Here is a 21,146-nt window from a genome sequence, read left to right as displayed (position 1 = left end):
GCGGTATGTTTCAACATATGCCGTCTCCAACTGTGTGCACAGTTTGTTCCGCCGAAGAACGCAGCAGCGTAGCAAAAATGGCTCCGGAAACAATGGAGAATATTTAAACTCTGTCCATAATTATAATATATGTGTGTTAAGATGGTGGCCACGGTTTTGAAGCAACAAGTTAATATAGTACTGAAGGGCTGATGAAATAATCCTCGGATTCGTTAGTTCTAACCACGCGGTCGTCCATGCATGGCGGAGAAGATGATGAAAAATGAATTGTTATTATTCAAATCAAACCAACTGTGTTAAAGTTCTATTTACAGTGTTTGAGTTGTTCTACCAGAAGTTTTTTAACTTCCATAACCAACTTGAGATAGTTACGATACAACTGAATTTTTCAACTGAATTATTGACTTTAATAGCCCCCCTCAAGATGTACTGTAAATGTTATGGACAGACATCTTGGACATTAATTGTGAGAGTTGATAGGGGGAGTGGCTTGGTGAACATGTCAGCGAGTTGAAGATGAGAACGAATGGGTAAAAGCTTGATAGAGCCGTCCTTGATTCTTTCTCGAATGAAGTGGCAATCGATCTCGATGTGCTTAGTACGTTTGTGGAATATAGGATTGTTAACAAGGTGAATTGCCAAGAGGTTTTCACAAAATATGGTGGCTGGTGTTGAAAGGATGATCTGTAGATCCCGCAGTAATTGTGTGAGCCAAATCACTTCACTAGTTGTAGTTGCCAGGGCCCTGTACTCGGCTTCAGTGGATGATCTGAAAATTGTGTTTTGCCTTTTGGATTTCCATGAGATGAGTGCATCCCCAAGAAATACACAAAAACCCGTGGTTGATTTTCTGGTGTCTGGACAATTAGCCCAATCAGCATCTGAAAAAGCTCTTAATTGTATGGGAGATGTTACTGGAAAGAAAATCCCTTGGCCAGGATTAGATTTGAGATACCGTAGGACTTGTTGTACTGCATGTAAATGAGTAGTCCGTGGCTTGGAAACAAATTGGCTAAGTTTGTGGACTGCAAACATTATGTCCGGTCTGGACAAGGTCAGATAAAGAAGATGTCCGATGATGCGTCGATATTGTGTGATGTCTGTAAGCGAATCACCATCCATAGAGGTGAGACATGACTGTGGTGTCATGGGCACTGCAGCTGGTTTACAAGACAATAAACCAGAATCTTCAAGTAATTGTAGTGTATAATGACGTTGAGACAGATAAATGCCCTCTGACGACCTAGCTATTTCAAGTCCGAGGAAGTACTTAAGATCACATAAATCCTTAAGTTTTAACTTGCTTTGAATATCGGACTTTAGATCTTGAATGAGAGGAAGCAAAGGCCCTGTTATGATGATATCATCAACACATACGAGCAGGGCTAAGAATGAGCTGCCTGATCCTCTGGTGAACATAGTGTGGTCCGACTAAGATTGCTTAAAGCCCGAATCCATTAAGGCTTGGGAAAACTTTGTGTACCACTGCCTAGACGCTTGTCTGAGACCATATATGGATTTGTGGAGATGACATACAATTCTTGGTGTTTCTGGATTCTGCTGAGCACGAGGATGATAGCCAAGGGGAAGATCCATGTACACTTCTTCATATAGATCACCATTTAAGAATGCGTTGTTGACATCTAACTGAGCAAGTATCCAATTTTGACTAGCTGCTAAGGCAAGAAAGACTTTGACAGTGGCTAGTTTGGCAACAGGGGAGAAAGTTTCAAAGAATTCCACGCCTTCTCTTTGAGTGTATCCCTTAGCAACTAACCTAGCTTTATGCCTATCAACCGAGCCATCAGATTTGTACTTGATTTTGTACACCCAACGACAACCAATTGGTTGCTTGCCTGGAGGAAGTGCAACCACAGAACATGTGTTATTAGCGTGCATGGCATCAAGTTTGTCTCTCATTGCCGCCCGCCAAGATTGAAGTTTGACAGCTTGATGGTAGAATTGAGGCTCACCATGAGATGAAATATTGAGCACAAGGTTCTTATATGAGTTGGAGTGTGAATCATAAGATATGGATTGAGTGAGAGTGTATGAACTTGCCGATGAAGGTGGAGAATTGTACATCATCATATCACAATGATAATCTCTTATATAGGAAGGTGGTTTAGATGTTCTTGAGGAGTTGCGAGTGATAGCTAAAGGCAATGAATCAGAAGCCGTGATTCCAGAATCATCATGTGCATCTCTGTCCATAGTGTCACGTTGCATATTTGGCAGGACATTGTTTTCAGAATGTTGAGTCAATGGTTCATTTTGTTCATTGATGAGATCATGTGATCTCGGATTGAGATGTATAGGAGGTGGGATATGGTTGTTCAAAGGATCTTGTGTGTCAACAGGAGCTGGAGTAGGGAGAACAGTTGAAGGAAATGGATCGATGATCTATTATGTAGAAGGTATATAGGAGAAAGGGAATATGGTTTCATGGAATTTTACATCTCGTGAGATGGATATTTCCTTACTTCTTGTGTCCATCAATTTGTATCCTTTTATACCCGATGGATATCCTAAGAAGACACATACGCGTGCCCTTGGCATAAATTTGTCACGATGAGCAGCTAATGTGGATGCAAATGCAAGGCATCCGAAGACCCGCAAGTGTGCATAGTCGACTGGTTTCTGATGCAATAGCTCATACGATGACTTATTCTGAGTGGATGGAGAAGGAACACGATTCACTAAGTAAGTGGCTGTCATTATGCATTTACCCCACAGACCAAGGGGCACATGGGACTGAAAAAATAGCGAACGAGCAACATTAAGGAGATGTTGATGCTTTCTCCCCACAAGCGAGTTTTGTTGCGGCGTTTTAACACATGAAAACTGATGTAATATTCCCCTATTCTGACATAATTCTGTGAATGCAAGTTCTTTAGCATTGTCCGCTCGAAATGCCTTAATTTTTCTATTGAATTGCATCTCAACCATGTTGCAGAACCTGGAGACTATACTTGATGCTTCAGATTTGTGTTGCATGAGGAAAATCCACGTGAATCTAGTTCAGTCATCAACTAAAGTCAGAAAATATCTTTGTTTATTGACTGTGGGAACATGATAGGACCCCCATATATCACAATGTACAAGATCAAAAGCAATTGAAGACTTATTTTTAAGATGAACAAATGGTAAGCGTCTTTGCTTCGCTACTGGACAAATGGTGCAAGGTGTGTCACCTTGAAAATCAGCAATATCAAAATGAATATGTGTTCTTAAACTCTGTAGGACTTTCAGTGATGGATGTCCAAGTCTGCTGTGCCAAGTTTGTACCCCAACTTGATTGATAGATGACCCTGGATGTATTGAACTAGCATCTAAAACATATAGGCCATCTATCCTCCTACCCTTGCCAATCATCTTCTCTATTGCCATGTCCTGGATTATGAATGAGTCACAGTAGAAACTGATCACGTTTTGTGTCGTGGCAATAAGAGAACTGACAGAAAGCAGATTAAATTTGAACTCTGGTATGTAAAGGACATCCAACACAACCAAAGAATCTCCCAATTTAATGTCACCATAGAATTTAACATCCACATGTGCACTGTTAGGCAGAGTTACTCTTGAGTTTTCCACTGCTTTAAGTGAAATAAAAGCATTTGCACTTGAACAAATGTGTCTAGATGCACCAGAATCAACTATCCAACAAGTAGAAGAATTCAGCACTTGGGATTGAAATAGAGAAACAAGTACCTGAGAGAGTTTGAGGTTTTTCACCCTCGTGTTGATCATCTTTCTTTACAGAAGTTGAAAGCTGTTGAATCATCATGTCCATGAATTGTTCCATCTGATTTCTGTCAACATTCTGGAAGATATTTGAGGCTGCACCAAAATTGTTTGCACGAGATTCAGAGTGATAAGGTTAATTTGCCTCTTGATGGACAAGAGCAGCATGTCCTTTGTTCCCCTGTTTGTATCTGGTTTTGAATCCAGGGGGATATCCATAAATTTTGTAGCAAGTCTCAATCGTATGACCATGAATGTTGCAGTGAGTACAAAATGGTCTGCCTTTTGGAAACTTTGGTGGTGGTCGGTTTTTGAATTGTGGCTGAGTTTGTTCATTCTTGAGTGCAAACGCCATGTTATGGTTTGAGTTATTCATGGCACCTTGATTTCCAACTGATATTTGTCTTTCTTCTTGTACAACTAGAGCAAATACTCGGCTGATTGGTGGTATAGGATCAAGGAGCAAGACTTGACTCCTAATGTGTGCAAATGAGTCATTTAGCCCCATAAGAAAGATCATCGTGTAATCCGTTTGAACATATGTTTCAAGATTTTTGACCCCATCGCAACTACATTTTCCGCAACTACACATGGGTCTAAAATGGTTTAGTTCTTCCCAAATGGCCTTGATTTTGGTGAAATAAACACTAACCGGGTCTTGATCTTGTCGAAGAGTGATCAAATCCCTGCGTAGCTGAAAGATTCTAGGCCCATTGCTTTGTTGAAATCGATCCCTAAGATCGTTCCAGATATCCTCTGCTGAATTTGCAAACAAGATGCTCGCTGATATATCTTTGGACACTGAATTTAATAGCCAAGAGATGACTATATTGTTGTTTCTAACCCATGCAATGAGTAAGTTCACTTCAGAATCCAATGGCTTAGAAATTGATCCATCAATGAAACCCAGCTTGTTCTTGACAGAAAGAGCAATCCGCATCGCTCTACTCCATGATGCAAAATTATCACCCGTGAGTGCTTGAGAAACGAGAACGATCCCTGGATTATCAGAATGGTGCAGAAAATAGGGGCTCGAAGGATCATCAACTACCAATCAGGATGACGAATGCCATGGAGATGAACTCGTATTCGCCATTGATATGCGATTGTGCGAGCTTTAAATTCTGAAGCAGACTCTGAATGATAATGAATTTAATGTAAAAATAAAAATAAAAAATGACCCATATTAATCAGAAGAAGGAAAGACATGTAGGAAGCGGCGCATATGCGCGAGTAGATACGCGCATATGCGCGACACGTCCAGAATCTTCGGCGCATATGCGCGAATAGATCCACGCATATGCGCGAGGAGCAGATTTGTTAAGTGCCGAGACAGAACTTCTCGCGCACATGCGCGAGCTGAGGATGCGCATATGCGCGAGAAATCCAGCATGAAACCTTATGTTGACACATGGCTTGGACCTATATAATGTACAAAATCTTCATTCTTCATGCCATCAGAGAACACCGAGAGAAGGAAATTCAGAAGAAGCCTCCTCACTCTATTTTATCTTAGAAATAAGATTTTGAAGAATCCAACCAACCGAATTTGAATCCGAATTTAGAATTTTATTCCTCTCATCACTAGCTACAAGAGGATGTAAGTATCTTTAAATTTCAGCATGTTCTGAAGTGTAGATGTTGGGGAAAGCTTGATATGATAGAGATTATGTGTTCATATGTTTGTAGTGATTGTAGATTCGAAACCGGATCGATTATCGGATATCGTATGCTATTGTTATGATTTCCAGCATATATGTGTATGAATTTCTGCAAATTTTGAGATGCTAATGGGTAGATTATGATGGTGATGAGTTGAGGATTATGATATGTTGATATATGGTGAGATTTGAATTGATCGGTATCGCAAGTTTACGCCGTTATGCCGTCGAAATATACCGAGATTGAATATTGATCTGTATATGTATCCTTTTGAGTTAAAAGTTGATATGGTGCATTATATATATGTCATTTCAGATTTGGTTTGACAGATTCGATATCAAGAATACGAGACTTCGACTTCTACGAACGACAAGAAAGTATAATTCAATGTTTATTTGGGGAAGACACAACTCAAATGAGATTCAATTTGAGTTTCCCAACAAAATCACATACTTGTTCTGTTTGTACTTTATATTGATTTATATATATGTACTGAGATAGGAGTGTCATTGGTAGATACGCCAATTTTCTAAACGTTCGGTGATATCGATGCTTCGGATCAGATTCACTCTGATTGTAGATTTCGATACAGACCAGACCGAAGTTTAGGAATAAGATGTAACGCCACAACGATTGGGAGAGTAGGTGGGAGACCTGTTACATCTTATTCACACCGGGATCCCTAGACTTAGATACGAGTCGAGTTAAAGAGTAAGAGTCAGATTGTTTTATCTGTATTCACTAATATGTCATAACTACTGATTATGTGTTATGATTTGTATTAAAATGCATGACATGCATGTATACATGTTTTATACTGGGATTTATTCTCACCGGAGTTTCCGGTTGTTGTTGTGTCTGTATGTGTGCATAACAACAGGTAGGGCATGATCTGGGTCACAACAGAGATGAGAGATGGATATAGCGTGGTGATCACGGATATAGCAGATGTACTAGTAGTTTGTACTTTTGTCATGTACTATATTTGAATACTGGTTTGTTGAATATGTACTGGACAAGACATGTATATTATGTTTGTAGAGATAAAATAAATAAAGACCTTGTGCATGTTTATATACATTTGAATTAATGTTAAAAGCAAAAAATTTGACCCACATTTTCTAGCAAAGATCCAACTAATCCCAAAAAGAATCGAGTTAGAGCTCGGGTCCCACATCATATATATATATATATATATATATATTATATATATATATATATAATAATAATAATAATAATAATAATAATAATAAAAAAAAAAAAAAAAACCACAACGAAGGTTTTTGAAAATTTTAAATATGAACACTGCCAGAGGTTGAAGACGATACTGTAAGTTTTCGATATAATGAAATAGGCAAAGCATCGGCCTTCATATTTGAAGCATTACGTGAAGTCATTTACAATTTGAAAATGACATTTCAACAAACAAATAAATGTGATATATATATGTGTGTATTGTTGGCTAGCAATTCAATTTGATGAGAGGCTACGTGAAATCATTTTAAATATGCAAATGACATTTCAACTTCCAAATTGATAGCAATAGTAAATTGATTTGAAATTATATTTTGGAATTTCAAATTAAAGTTAATCTCTACTACCCAACAGGGCATGCTCTCCAATTCGTATGATGAGTATCAATTCAAGTACCACCAAATCCGCATTTTCCCTATATGTTTAGAAATTATTTTTGCATGTTATATATAATGTCAAATATTATGGATAAGTGTTTGATGTATACAAGCAAATTTAATATTATGTTTGCATTTATTTTTTAAGTTTTTTTTTAAATGCAAATTGTATTGAAAATATTTTGGTAAATCGATATTCACATAATGTTCATATTAAATTATATTGAGTTGTTTATAATTTAAAATGAACATATCAAGTAAGATGTGAATATAATATTTAAAATAAAATATTTCAGATGTTCACAAATGAACAAATAATCCTCACTTTATCACTACTCTGATAAAAGAGAAAAACTGATGAGGAGCCCACATTTTCATGTAAATGTGATCCTCACTTTATCACTACTCTGATTGAAGAGAAAAACTGATGGGGGACGTATTTGTTCATATCAAGTAAAAATGTGAATATAAAGTTATTTAATAAAAAAATTTGGCTTATAAATATTCACATAAATGTGGATAATTAAGTTGAATAATAATTATAAAGTGACGTAAGAAAACATGATCTGAGGGAGTTCTTCATAGATCGGTTTAAACTGCCTTGACTAGCCACTGGTCTCCCTGAGGAACGTTGCAATGTCTAGGAGTTAGGTATTTAAAGGGCCTTAGCACTACCTATCTTTCCTTTGGAAAGTGTTGATTGCGAAATAATTATTATATAAAGCATTAAGTAAAGCCAAAAGTTTGTCCAGTGAACCGTATAATTTTAAATAATTGAGGAATAGCCACAGCATCCTTAATTATGAAAAATTGTGCATTAAGTGGATTTGGATCACATAATGGACATCAATTGTAATTAATTATATAAACATAATAAATTTTACCCCACAAGGATTTTTATTATATTTATATAACTAATTAGGTTAAAATATCAAATTATATTTTACTTAATTTACTCACAGTAGTTAAGGAAAATACATTTTGATAGTTTTATCACAAAATTACAAAAAAATCTTATTGAATTAAAATTTTAGCCCACAGGCAAATTTTACGTCACTAGATTTTTAAAAACATGAATTACATTGGTAAAACATGAAATTGTCTCAAAATTTTAAGAATATGATATTTTGTGCAGTTATGCAAGCTGCGAGTTTTTCTGATATGAAATGTGACATTTTCGAACTAAAGGGCGACAACTATAAAATATGGAAAGAAAGAATTCTTCTTCAATTATGCTGGATGGATATTGATTATGCTATATGGAAAGACGAAACATATGCTATTACTGAAAACAGCATTCCGGATGATGTTGATCTTTATGAAAAATGGGAGCGATCTAATCGACTCTGCGTAATGTTCATAAAGACCAAAATCTCTGCTGGTATGCGTGGTTCTGTCGACCAGCATAACAATATCAAAGAATTACTGAAGGCTATTGATGAACAATTTCAGTCTTCAGATAAGGCACTTGCAAGCACCCTAATTATGGAATTCTCTTCATTAAGGCTCACCAGTGTGAGAGGTGTGCGAGAGCACATCATGAAAATGCGGGATATAGTGGCTCGGCTCAAGACACTTGAAGTGGAAATGTCTGAGACTTTTCTTGTGCATTACATTTTATGCATTCATCCACAGCAATATGGACCTTTCAAAATTTCTTACAACACACATAAGGATAAATGGTAAATTAATGAATTAATGACCATGTGTGTTCAAGAGGAAGGAAGATTGTTGATGGAAACGAGTGATAATGTATTTATGACTACACAAGAAAAGTATAAGAAACAAGTCAAAGTCAAGAAAAAAGGGAAAGGAATAATTCCACCTCAACCTGACATTAAAAAAGAATCCAAGTGTTTCTTCTGTAAAAAGACGGGACACATGAAGAAGGATTGCAATAAATTTAAAGACTGGCTTGAAAAAAAATGTATTCCTACTTCATTTGTCTGTTATTAATCTAATATGATTAATATGATTTATAACACATGATGAATTGATTTTGGTTCTACAATCCATGTTACAAATACCTTACAAGGTATGCAAAACCTAAGGAAGCCAATAGGAAATGAGCGGAGCATCTATTCAGGAAACAAGATGTCTTCGCATGTGGAGGCGATTGGGACTTGCTGCCTTATATTGGATAGTGGTTTTATTTTAAAAATGGAAAAGATATTTTATGTTCCTAGTTTTTCTAGAAATTTAATTTCAGTTTCAAAACTTGTACCCCATGGTTATTCATTTCAGTTTTTGGATAAATCAATAAATTTGTTTTATAAATCAAATCTTATTGGAAATGGTACAATAGTTGATGGTCTTTTCTCTATTTCTTTACAAAATAATAACACCACTATGCATGTTCAAAGAGGTATTAAAATATGTGTTATAAATGAAGATTCCTCTATATTGTGGCACAGGAGATTGGGACACATTTCCATAGAGAGAATCAAAAGATTAGTAAATGATGGAGTACTCAGTACTTTAGATTTTACTGATTTTGAGACTTGTGTGAACTGCATTAAGGGAAAGCAGACCAATAAGTCTAAAAATGGTGCCAAGAGGAGTACGAAAATATTAAAAATCATACATTCATATATTTGTTGTCCAGATATGGACATGCAAAGTCCGAAATACTTCATCTCTTTCATTGATGATTACTCACGATACATGTATATCTACATGCTTCATAACAAAAACGAAGCACTTGAAGCCTTTAAGGTTTTTAAGGCTGAAGTGGAGAAGCAATGTGAAAAACATATTAAGATCGTGAGAACTGATAGAGGTGGAGAATATTACGGTAGATACACTGAGAATGGACAAGAACCTGGTCCGTTTGCGAAGTTTCTCCAAGAACATGGGATTGTTGCCCAATATACTATGCCTGGTTCTCCGGACCAAAATGACGTAGCTGAGAGGAGAAACCGAATATTATTGGACATGGTAAGGAGCATGTTTAGTAGCTCTAAACTTCCTAAATTCTTGTGGACTGAAGCTCTTAAGACAGCTGTGTATATATTAAATCGAGTTCCAACTAAGGCTATCCCAAAGACGCCATTTGAGTTATTTAAAGGTTGGAAACCGAGTTTGCAACATATATGCGTTTGGGGTTGTCCTTCTGAAATAAGATTTTACAACCCACATGAAAAGAAACTGGACCCAAGAACTATAAGTGGATATTTCATTGGGTATGCCGAAAAATCCAAAGGGTACAGATTCTATTGTCCATCTCACAACACTAGAATTTTGGAATCAAGAAAAGCAAAATTTCTTGAAAATGACTTGATTAGTGGGAGTGATCATGATATAGTTTTTGAGAATGATCACTTTAATGCACAACCCTCTTATTCAACTGATAGATTGGTTGTTATTCACACCCGTCAAGACCAAATGGGTGTTAGGCAACCGATTACTGAAGTTCCACAAATCGCTGATGAAAATCCAGCAGATCAAGTTGTTAATGAAGAACAACAAGAAATTGTTGATCAACTAAACAACCTTAGGAGATCTACTAGAATAAGAAGATCAGCAATATCTAGTGATTATGTTGTGTATTTACAAGAATCGAACTTTAACATCGGAGCTGAAAATGATCCTGAAACGTTTTCACAAGCCATGAGTTGTAATGAGTCAAAACTATGGTTTAATGCTATGAAAGAAAAAATGAATTCCATGGCATTTAATGGAGATTGAGATCTTGTTCAGTTGCCTGATGGTGTAAAAGCCATTGGATGTAAATGGGTCTTCAAAACAAAGAAAGATTCATTAGGAAACATTGAAAGGTATAAAGCAAGACTCGTTGCTAAAGGATTCACTCAGCAGGAAGGAATCGATTATAAGGAGACTTTTTCTCCTGTATCTAAGAAAGATTCTCTCCGTATCATTCTAGCATTAGTTGCACATTTTGACTTCGATTTACAACAAATGGATGTGAAAACAGCTTTTCTCAATGGAGAACTAGAGGAAGAGGTTTATATGAAACAACCTGAATGATTCTTCTCTAGTAATGTTGAGAAATTGGTTTGTAAGCTTAAGAAATCTATATATGGATTGAAACAAGCTTCCCGTCAATGATATTTAAAATTTCATGATGTTATCTCTTCATTCGGATTTGTTGAGAACCTCATGGATCAATGTATATACCAGAAGGTCAGTGGGAGTAAGATTTGTTTCCTTATTCTATATGTGGATGATATATTACTTGCAACCAATGATAAGGGTCTGTTATATGAGGTGAAACAATTTCTCTCTAAAAACTTTGATATGAAAGATATGGACGATGCATCTTATGTCATTGGCATTAAGATACATAGAGACAGAATTCGAGGTATTATAGGTCTGTCTCAAGAAACCTATATAAACAAAGTTTTAGAGAGATATCGGATGAAAGATTGTTCACCAAGTATAGCTCCGTTGTGAAAGGCGATAAATTCAATTTGAGCCAATGCCCAAAAAATGATCTAGAGCGGGAACAAATGAAAAACATTCCTTATGCTTCTGTTGTTGGAAGCTTGATGTATGCTCAGGTTTGCACTAGACCTGACATTGCATTTGTTGTTGGGATGTTGGGAAGATATCATAGTAATCCAGGTTTAGACCATTGGAAAGCTGCAAAGAAAGTCATGAGATACCTTCAAGGGACAAAAGATTATATGCTTATGTTCAGACGAACTGAGAATTTGGAAGTAATTGGCTACTCTTATTCAGACTACGCTGGCTGCATTAATTCAAGAAAATCCACTTCAGGATATATTTTCATGCTAGCTGGTGGAGCTGTATCTTGGAGAAGTGAAAAGCAGACATTGACTGCTACTTCCACTATGGAAGCTGAGTTCGTATCTTGTTTTGAGGCAACCTTACATGGTGTATGGTCGAAAAGTTTCATTTCAGGGCTTAGAATTATGAATTCTATATCTAGACCAATATATTGTGACAATTCAGCTGCTGTTTTTATGGCTAAAAATAACAAAAGTGGTAGTCGAAGCAAGCACATCGACATTAAGTATTTAGCCATACGAGAACGTGTTAAAGATAAGAAGTTACTTATTGAGCACATTAGAACTGAATTGATGATTGCGGATCCTTTGACTAAGAGCATGCCACCATTGAAATTTAAGGATCATACAGAAAGAATGGGACTTGGTTCTTTTATGTAATTTTGTTGTAAGAACAAAGTTAATGAAACTATGTGATATTTTCTCATATTTATTGTGTACACATTCATTGATTTGAGAAATATCAATAAAGTTGGACCTCGGATAAATATAAGATTTATTCATTAAGTTATACAGTTTGAGATACATAATGCATTGTGATACATGGAAGATAATACTCGCTTCTAGAGGAACTATCGCCATGATTCATGTGTTTTGTTTTCTCCTATGATAAATGAGATATATGGGTCAAGTGGGAGAATGTAAGAAAAAAATGATCCATATTAATCAGAAGAAGGAAAGACATGTAGGAAATGACGACGGTCATTACCTACAACTTTTGACAAACGTGCTCAACTTTAGAAACTTGAGATACGTACACGTTTCTTCTTCTGAATCTCGGCTCCCGATACACTCATCGATGGTATGATAAACGCCTATAAATAGAGCGATTGAGGTCCATAAGCACACACACCTCATAAGAAAGATACACCATCTAAAGAGAGCGTGCAGTGCTTAGAAGGCTTCAACAGACTTCAACCGAAAGGAAATCAGAAAACTTACAAATTTCTCGATGGCCGGAGGTAACGCTCGATCCGCTTCCGCATATTAATTATCATGTTTATATATACGTGTAAACATGATTTTGAGAAAAATTCTGACATTTAATTCACCAATGCATTGAACGTAATCCCGCCGCTGATCAACCTAGAGGTGGAAGAAGAGTGCAGAAGGAGCTCTGATACCATATTGCGGAGAAGATGACGAAAAAGGAATTGTTATTATTCAAATCAAACCAATTGTGTTATAGTTCTATTTACAGTGTTTGAGTTGTTCTATCAGAAGTCTTTTAACTTCCATAACCAACTTGAGATAGTTACGATACAACTGAATTTTTCAACTGAATTATTGACTCTAATACATGGACTCTGGCTTGTGGAATTGGTGCGACATTGTTGGCTACAAATTTTGGAACCCTGCAAGTAATGAATGACGCTAGAAAGATCAGAATGTGGACTAAATCAACGGTAGGACTTGGCTTCTTCAGGAGCTTGACTTTATGGAGTACTCGTTAAAGAACAGTTGACATAATTTCAATGGAGTAATTGATTAATTAGGACTTTCGATCCATGTGAAATTTGTAGCTAATGAATACTTGGTATATAAAATAACATATTATTTCACACGTAATTGATTCTTTTGTTACAATAACACAATTTTTTTTACATATATTTACATTATTATTCCGATCTATTTACATTATCACGGGTCCATTAAAAAATGTCTCATGGATATTTATCCGTTGGACGAGTCAATCATGTTCATATTTACAATAGTAAGTAATATTTTTAACGTAAAAAGTAATATTTTTAATTAATGACCAAAATAAGATATTTATATTACAAAATTGACTAGTTAAACTCTCATAAAAATTTTTGTGCGGAAAAAACGTGCATACAATTTAGAGTAGGTCTCTTGTGAGACGGTCTTACGAATCTATATCTGTGAGACGAGTTAACCCTACCAATATTCACAATAAAAAGTAATATTCTTAACATAAAAGTAATACTTTTTCATGGATGACCCAAATAAGATATCTGTATCACAAAATACGACCCGTGAGACCGTCTCACACAAAGTTTTATCTACCATTTATGAGTAAGTTGTTTTGAGAAAGTTGGGAGTCATGAAAGCTAAGCCACAGACATTCGCGTTACCAACATGGACTTTAATAGTTTAATTTAATTTAATTCCCCGTATAAGTCGAGTCAATTCGTTTCTTTGAATCCAAAAAAAAAAAAAAAAACTTAGCTAACGTGTAGATTAGTTAAATTAACGCGGTATAATTATTTCATAATTAAATTTTTCTGTAAAATATATATATGACTTGTCAAGTCAAACCCAGTTGTAATAAATTATTTGATATTATAACAAACAAAATTTATTGAACTCAGTAAAATTACAATAATCAGGCACAAACAAAATAAATCCAAAGTGTATATTTTCTAAAATACAAAAATGTGAGCATGTAAAAACACAACAAAAAATTCATTGCACAAGTCCCGAGTGTACGATGATTTTAAACAATCAGCGCCACGCTAATGGATAGCAGAACGAGCAAGAAACCAGAAGCCAGTGAAGTTGATGCAGAATCAGGTGGAGGTGATGGTCTTGCCGTCGCAGCAGTGGGACCATTGCCTGCATTTGGAGCTAAGGATTGGGATGGTACCGGAGCACAGGGATCAGGCAGAGACGAGGCGGGAGAGGGGGTGGCGGGGGTGGTTGGAGGGGCCGTCGTTGGTGGATTTGCGATGTCAGGAGTGGATGATCCAACTGTGATGGCGAGTTTCTGCCCTGCTTCGCAGTGGGGGCCAAACGTGCAAATGTAGTAATGGTCTCCTGTGGTGATGAGAGTGACATTCGCCGGTCCGGTCGTGATTATACTGCCAATCTCGTTATCGTCATCGCATGCATCGTATGAGGCCCTGGTCACTTGGACGAGGTCGTGTTGATTTGTCACGAAATTGAAAACTGAAAAAAATTCACAAATGCAGAATTATTTGTCATGTATGAATACTTGTATTGGTTGCATATTTGATACAAATGCAATACAGACAGTAAAGAATTAATTTTTCGAAAAAATTACATAAGATAAAGTCAGTATTACCCAGTATATCTCCGACCGAGAATGTTTTGCCAGAAGCCCAGTTGACGTATGAAACAGAGGCAGCACGGGGTATATCCCAACCAATTTCATCTCCGACTGTGTAAACATTTTGCGCTGCAGCAAAGTTCAGCATAACAGAAAAAATGGCACAAAAAAGAGTCAAGATTAATGGAGCTCTGTCCATTTTTACAATTCTCCGAATTCGTTGGAACGCGAAAAAATAGGAAATTATAAGAATGTTACTTGCTGATTCTTGGATTGGAGGCTTTGTGATTTGCAAAGTGTGGATTTGTGGTGACATATATAGTGAAGGGTTGTTGAAATGGTCCTTACAAAATGAGTGACTTTTCCGTGGGAAATATGGAAGATTTAGTTGCGGTCCGTATACTTTGGCTTGTGGAATTAATTGGAAATTTGGAACCCGGAAGAAATCAAGTTTTATTGAGTCATTCAAAGAGAGATTGACTTCCGAAACAAAATCTCATTTTACATGAATCATTCATGAAAAATATTATTTTTTATCATAAATATAGAAATGGTTAACTCGTCTCACCTTTATTCATGATATGGTCTCACAAAATATCTGCTTCATATTATTTACCAGAAAAAAATATTTGTGTTTTTGAAGTTTTTAATGAAATTTGAAGGGTTTTTCTATTAAAAAATGTGTGGTGGAGCTTGTGGTTACAAATATTTGACACCCCGTACCATACTTTTATCACAGGAAGATATTTTTTTTTTCTAATGACTTGTTTAATTTTTATGTTTTGGTTTTTTCAAATTTTTGTTGTCATAACACTGAAAAATATTGATATAATACTGTAAAATGCTCATTGCATCGAAAAATACTGATTTATAAGTTGTCACGTCATCAATTGGATCAAAATAATTGAAAATTAAATTTAGTATACAAAAACCAAGATTTTAAAAAAATCGATCAAAACCCACCTTACCCCCCCTAATGGCTGGTCACTAGTCGCCTCAGGCCACCTCGTCCCGTCTAATCTGAAATTTAAATTTGTTAAAACTAACTAGACCTGTCAAACCGTTCCACAATATAAAATAAGTTAATTGAGTTGTATTAGCAATTTCCCTACTAGCCTGTTCTGGCAGTAGCATCCATAACCCGACCCAATTTATACTCTCTCACTTCAGCATTAAGCATAAATAGAAAAAAAAAAAAATTGTGTAAAACGATCTCACAGACCTTATTTTCTGAGACAAATCTCTTAGTTGAATCATCAATGAAAAAATATTACTTTCTATATACTAAGAGTATTATCTTTTATTGAGAATATCGATAGAACTGACCTGTCTCACAGATAAAGATTCGTGAGACCATCTCACAACATACGTACTCATGAAAAAATAAATACCTTTTTCTCTTTCAAACTTGCAAGGATGACTTAAACAGATAAATTGTAATGTTCGCACAATTTACATTCCTTAATTCATTGCACCAATTAAATCAAATTCGTATGAAGTAACTTTCATAATGAATCAAATTAAAATCCCCTTTTTGCAATCACAGTTAGCAAAAGGAATGAAATGAATGAATTTGAATATCAATAACTCAGTTGGCTACTGCCTGATTTCTTCCAACTTTTGGCTAACTATCGGGGAATCATAGCAAGCACAGCTGCTGCACAGATTACCCGAATCCACAGCTGCAAGAATCCACGCCATTTGTGTCCATTCACCTGAGATTTTAAGCAAAGTTAGCAATTTTTCGCAAGGTTCGCAACAGCGGAAATAAGAATAGTCTCTGTACTTTTGGTACCTTCATGGATCCAAGAACCGAGAAACCGGAACTAGGAACGAGTCCTGTGAACCCAATGTCGTATGAAGTGCTTCCATCAGCCTTAAACAACCCAAAGTTCCGCTCGGAAGTTGGCCCTGGCTTCGAGTTCTCGTTAAACAAAGCAAATACATAAGCCTTAACCAACATCTTTGGCCTATATGGAGTCCCTTTCTTCTTCAAAAGTCTCTTACGTAAATTACGATTATAAGTCCTCGCATTTTTCAAATTAGCTCCCACTTCATTTTCATCTCCATTTGAAGCCCAGCCAGTCTCAGAAACTATCACTTCCATTTTACTAAAACCAACCTTTTCCAATGCAGCGTAAGCTGCGTCTATCTGAGCTTCAAACATGTTGTCGTAATGAAGTTTAGTTTTAGCATCGTAAATCCCGGGGTTCGACTCAAAAAGGGCGTACTTTAAATCAATATGTGATGGATCGCTAATATAGGCTAGAAATGGATAGGCATTGACGTAAAAAGGACTGTTAATTTGTGAGAAGAACTGAAGGAGTGGCCTCAGGTAGGGAAGTAGAGTCTCCTTAAACGCCCCAGCTGACGGTGGGAATGAACTGGCAAAGACACCCTCAGAATGCGGGCTTGACACTTCCACTTTATCAGCTAATTGGAGACGATCAAGGGCATCATAGACATTCTTCACGGCCGGCACAAGAACCTCCCATAATTCTGTGTCAGTGCCTCCTAAGACCTCGTTTCCAACAGCAATACCAGTTATAAGAGTTTCTGGAAGAAAGGGCTCCACGTTTTCTTTTACCCACGCCATCGCATGGTCTAGGCCTATGCTCATGTCTCTCAAAAATTCATTCGGTAGGCCAACGATTAATTCGATTCCGGACCCTTTAAAAGCCCTCAAAACTCCGTGATCAGGGTCATAGATTCTGATGTTCTTGATCTTGGCCGCTTTTAAGAGGGTCACAACACTTTCTGGTGGTGGAATATTGTCCGCTATCCTGCCATAATTTACACCATACGTACCCGTAAAAGCATGAACGACCAAACCTGCTAAAACCAACAGAAATAAAATCAGACATACAAACTAAAAGTACGATCGCAATCCAAGATGCTCGTATACCTTCTGGTGAGAGAACTCTAGAGAGCATAAAGAACCAGAGGAAGAACAGAAAGCAGTTCATCGCCTTGAAATGAGGAGTAATTACGAAGGGCCGATGCATTTGTAGGTGCAGGGACACTATTCAATATGAATATGACAGCTTCAACTCCAAGTCTGGCAACAGAAGCAGTTTCTTGTAGGATGTAATGCTCTTTCTGCGGCCATGCCATTGCCAATGATGATAGACGAAACCATAAAAGATTCCTAACCTTAACCTAAAGATGAGCAAATATTTATGATTTCTGGGGGGAAAACGTTTCTTAGTATTGTGGGATTGGAATGAGATTCCTAACTTTTCATTGCCTCAAAGTTTGCTTTTTCCATGCTTTTTTATTCTTGAATCTTAAATCATTTTCATTCGATCTTTTTGGAGGGACAACTGTTTCTTTCTCGCAGAAGCGGCCTACGACTTGATTTATGAGAATACCCTCAGCTTTAAAATTTAATTATTTCAGTCGTCCCTATTATCAGAACTGATGTTAGCGACTAGATTAAATTCTAGAGACTTGGATAAAATTCTTGAGAATAACAAACATAAAAAATCTACCTTCGTTCAACAAACCTAGCTTTCAAAGTGAAGTCAGGCTTAAGTTCTAAACTTAACACGATGCGCAGATGAACATCACAAGCTGCAATATATATTTAACTTAATATTTGGACTTGTGGAAAAGAAAAACTAGAACACTAGGATGAACATGGTACTAAAATTCAAGCACAGTGTCAAATAAACAAGTCCCTCCATAAAGAGAAAAGCTACAACGTCAGATACAATACACAACTGACTCCCTAACTAAAAACAAATCTAACTCAGCCTAATTATTACAAATCAAAAGTACATTGGTCCAGGCTGATAATGTCAGAAATAGTTACAACAAACTTACTGACAGATGGTAGGTAATATATCGTATTCAACAACTAATAGGAGTCGAAGAAGAATGATGTGGAGCTAAGGTTGGTTGGTTCACCTTGCCATTCTCCATAACATCTCCTTTTGTATTATTTTCTTGCTCCTCCACCTGCATATCAGTCACGCTGCTGTCTTCCTCCATGGCGACAGCTCCCCCACCAGATGCAGGTGCCACACCATTGGCGATATCTGTTTGAACTCCATTGGGCCCCGACAGAGGATTTTCAGCAGTTCCAGGTATCTGTTTGTCTTCGGCCTTGTCTGTCACGGTCAAATTTTCTTCAATCCCGTGGACTTTTTCATCTATCTCATCCTTATCATTGTCTCCTGGGACGTTACCATGAATCTCAACATTAGTCAAATCATTCTCCTGTGTGGCGTTCTCTTGTAATTTGCCAGCTTCGTTCTTGTCCTCGGGTTCCTTGTTTTCTTCCTTGTTTTCTTCGTCTTTCTTCTCATTGGATTCCCCACCTGGAATCTCAATTTCTTTCTTCCCTTCAGTTTCTTCTTTTTCTGCATCCATCTTTTTGTCTTTCTTGGCAAGGGATGATCGTTTGCCACGTTTCGTTGGTGGCTCACTGTCTTTCGATGGAGGAGTTGCCTTGACCTTCTCTCTGATCCTTGTTGATCTTCTTGGAGTTTCACCAGTACCCCATTCGAATTCTGATATTGCAGGATTTCCAGGGTGTGATTTCAGGTACTGATCCAGCTGTTTGCGGCTGTTTATCTCCTCTCCAGTGGGAGCAATAAATAGTATCTCGTTTTTTTTCGGAGTGCCTCCTTTTTTTGGCAAATACTGCACAGAAACACAAAACAAGATGGAACAGAACGGACGAATTAAACATCCGGGTGGCACACCCATTACCCTAAACACCTTGAATTAGAACCACACACAAGAAAGCGAGAAACTTTAAATACACGCTCGCAATTTCCTGAAAGTCCTCACATCACACTTTACATTAATGAAATCAACTGAGAAAAAAACCTCGGATTATGTCCGTAACGTCGACAACCTAATTGTGCCAAACAAGTTAAATCCCAAAAACATGCTTTGACTTGGCAGTGACAAGACTAACTTCTTATAAACCTGAATTCGACAAGTTTTTCCATTCACCCACCACAAGTAGCGTGAGCAAATCAAAACAACCTAATTACTAAGTTTCTCTGATCTTAACTATATGCAAATTTAATTTTCAGAAAAGCACGGCACAGTATTTCCTTCTACGACGCGCAAATACTCCTAAAATGTGACTGCATACACCAACAAGTTTTCAAGATTTCGAGAATTAAATATGACCTCAAAATAGGAAAATTTTAATCGCTATTTAGAACTATAGAAGCTACAAAATACTGAAGAAATAGCATAAAAAAGCAAGAAAAAAGCAAACTCAATAATCGTTTCAATACACACAGTAAGTCTACAACAGGGGGAAAGAAGAAACTTTTCGAGGTATTTAACATAAAAACAAAAAAAAAAACAAATTTTCGGAAGGGCTACAACTAGTTCAACATCAGTTGTAATTTTCACCAATATTTCCACAGTAGATCACCAGAAACAGCGTCTCCCGCACAAAATTCAAGCTTCAATTTAAACAACAAAAGCTGAGAATTAAGGGAAAATACCAATTTCTTCCAAGAAGCAGGCGCAGGGAGCTCAACCGAAACGACATCATCCTTCAGTCCAGAGTAAGCCTCCGCCATTTCTCTGTACCTACAACAAGGGAAGCTCAAAGGTACAACAAGACACACGAGAGGTACAATAAACCGAATCGAGGAAGACCCAAAGCTCAGATTTTTGCCTATACCTTTCACTCTTTCAGGAAGAAGAAGAATATGCCCCCAAACTTAACCGCCACGACGCCTTATTGTACAGGGGATTACGCTAAAGCTACCTCGAGTTGCACCGACGAGTCTAACGGGACACGTGCAAGCTGTTGCAGCCGTAAGATTTGACCGTTGTGAGCTTTATCTGAATGAATCCTCCAGTAGAGCCTTCACACACGTGCCGTCACGCAGTGGCGGTTTGATACTTTTATAATATATTTGCGGGTTATTTTATCGTTATCTCCACTGCCTACATTTTGGCGATGGCTGGAACGACGCGAGATTCAGTGGCTGCCGTGAACGGGTAGAGGTAGGACTGTAGGATGATGCGTTTGCGATTCACGCTTGGAGGTTGTGATTGGGGAAGGTGGGTGAGAGCGGTGTGTTCGGATAACGTTACTGAAATGGTTTTATTAACTGAATTGGATGGAAGATTTGGGATCCGAACGTGGATTAGGCTTGGGCCTGAGAATAGAAAGAGCCGGTCAAACTAGTCAAATGTTCAGGCATATTTAATATTTTATAAAGAAAAAAATTCGTGTGAGATCGTATTTTGTGAGACATATTTTTTATTTGGGTCATCCATAAAAAAATATTACTTTTTATGCTAAGAGTATTATTTTTTATTCTGAAT

The 21,146-nt window shown here is 37.0% G+C and overlaps 4 protein-coding genes across 6 annotated transcripts; all 4 read right to left on the bottom strand.

The window, feature by feature from the left end:
* Window positions 1-1,431: 1,431 nt before the first annotated feature.
* LOC142529437 (uncharacterized) lies at window positions 1,432-4,684 on the bottom strand. Its single transcript, XM_075634979.1, has 5 exons — window positions 4,126-4,684; window positions 3,712-3,840; window positions 3,289-3,656; window positions 2,545-2,754; window positions 1,432-2,403 (listed from the first exon to the last, which is right to left on the bottom strand). The coding sequence occupies exons 1-5, from the start codon at window positions 4,682-4,684 to the stop codon at window positions 1,432-1,434; spliced, it is 2,238 nt and encodes a 745-aa protein (XP_075491094.1).
* Window positions 4,685-14,136: 9,452 nt separating this feature from the next.
* LOC142529428 (cucumber peeling cupredoxin-like) lies at window positions 14,137-15,110 on the bottom strand. Of its 2 annotated transcripts, none has more exons than XM_075634968.1 (2): window positions 14,832-15,110; window positions 14,137-14,716 (listed from the first exon to the last, which is right to left on the bottom strand). In XM_075634968.1, the coding sequence occupies exons 1-2, from the start codon at window positions 15,034-15,036 to the stop codon at window positions 14,265-14,267; spliced, it is 657 nt and encodes a 218-aa protein (XP_075491083.1). In that variant the 5' UTR covers window positions 15,037-15,110; the 3' UTR covers window positions 14,137-14,264. The 2 variants fall into 2 exon arrangements, with proteins under 2 accessions (XP_075491083.1, XP_075491084.1); XM_075634969.1 differs by having other exon boundaries at window positions 14,853-15,110.
* A 1,159-nt stretch (window positions 15,111-16,269) lies between these two features.
* LOC142528615 (glucan endo-1,3-beta-glucosidase 14-like) lies at window positions 16,270-18,229 on the bottom strand. 2 transcript variants are annotated; one of them, XM_075633679.1, is made up of 3 exons: window positions 17,743-18,229; window positions 16,633-17,672; window positions 16,270-16,552 (listed from the first exon to the last, which is right to left on the bottom strand). In XM_075633679.1, the coding sequence occupies exons 1-3, from the start codon at window positions 17,840-17,842 to the stop codon at window positions 16,466-16,468; spliced, it is 1,227 nt and encodes a 408-aa protein (XP_075489794.1). In that variant the 5' UTR covers window positions 17,843-18,229; the 3' UTR covers window positions 16,270-16,465. The 2 variants fall into 2 exon arrangements, with proteins under 2 accessions (XP_075489794.1, XP_075489795.1); XM_075633680.1 differs by having other exon boundaries at window positions 16,633-17,669; window positions 17,743-18,220.
* Window positions 18,230-18,501: 272 nt separating this feature from the next.
* Window positions 18,502-20,789, bottom strand: LOC142528617 (uncharacterized). The gene is made up of 3 exons (XM_075633682.1): window positions 20,494-20,789; window positions 20,312-20,399; window positions 18,502-19,484 (listed from the first exon to the last, which is right to left on the bottom strand). Exons 2-3 carry the CDS (start codon window positions 20,387-20,389, stop codon window positions 18,690-18,692), a joined length of 873 nt encoding a protein of 290 aa, XP_075489797.1. The 5' UTR covers window positions 20,390-20,399; window positions 20,494-20,789; the 3' UTR covers window positions 18,502-18,689.
* Window positions 20,790-21,146: the final 357 nt, after the last annotated feature.

Source organism: Primulina tabacum, chromosome 16, assembly GCF_025594145.1.
Source record: "Primulina tabacum isolate GXHZ01 chromosome 16, ASM2559414v2, whole genome shotgun sequence".
Lineage (NCBI taxonomy): Eukaryota > Viridiplantae > Streptophyta > Magnoliopsida > Lamiales > Gesneriaceae > Primulina > Primulina tabacum.
The sequence above is the reverse complement of the archived record's forward strand: the minus strand, read 5'-3'. Positions and strand labels throughout refer to the sequence as shown.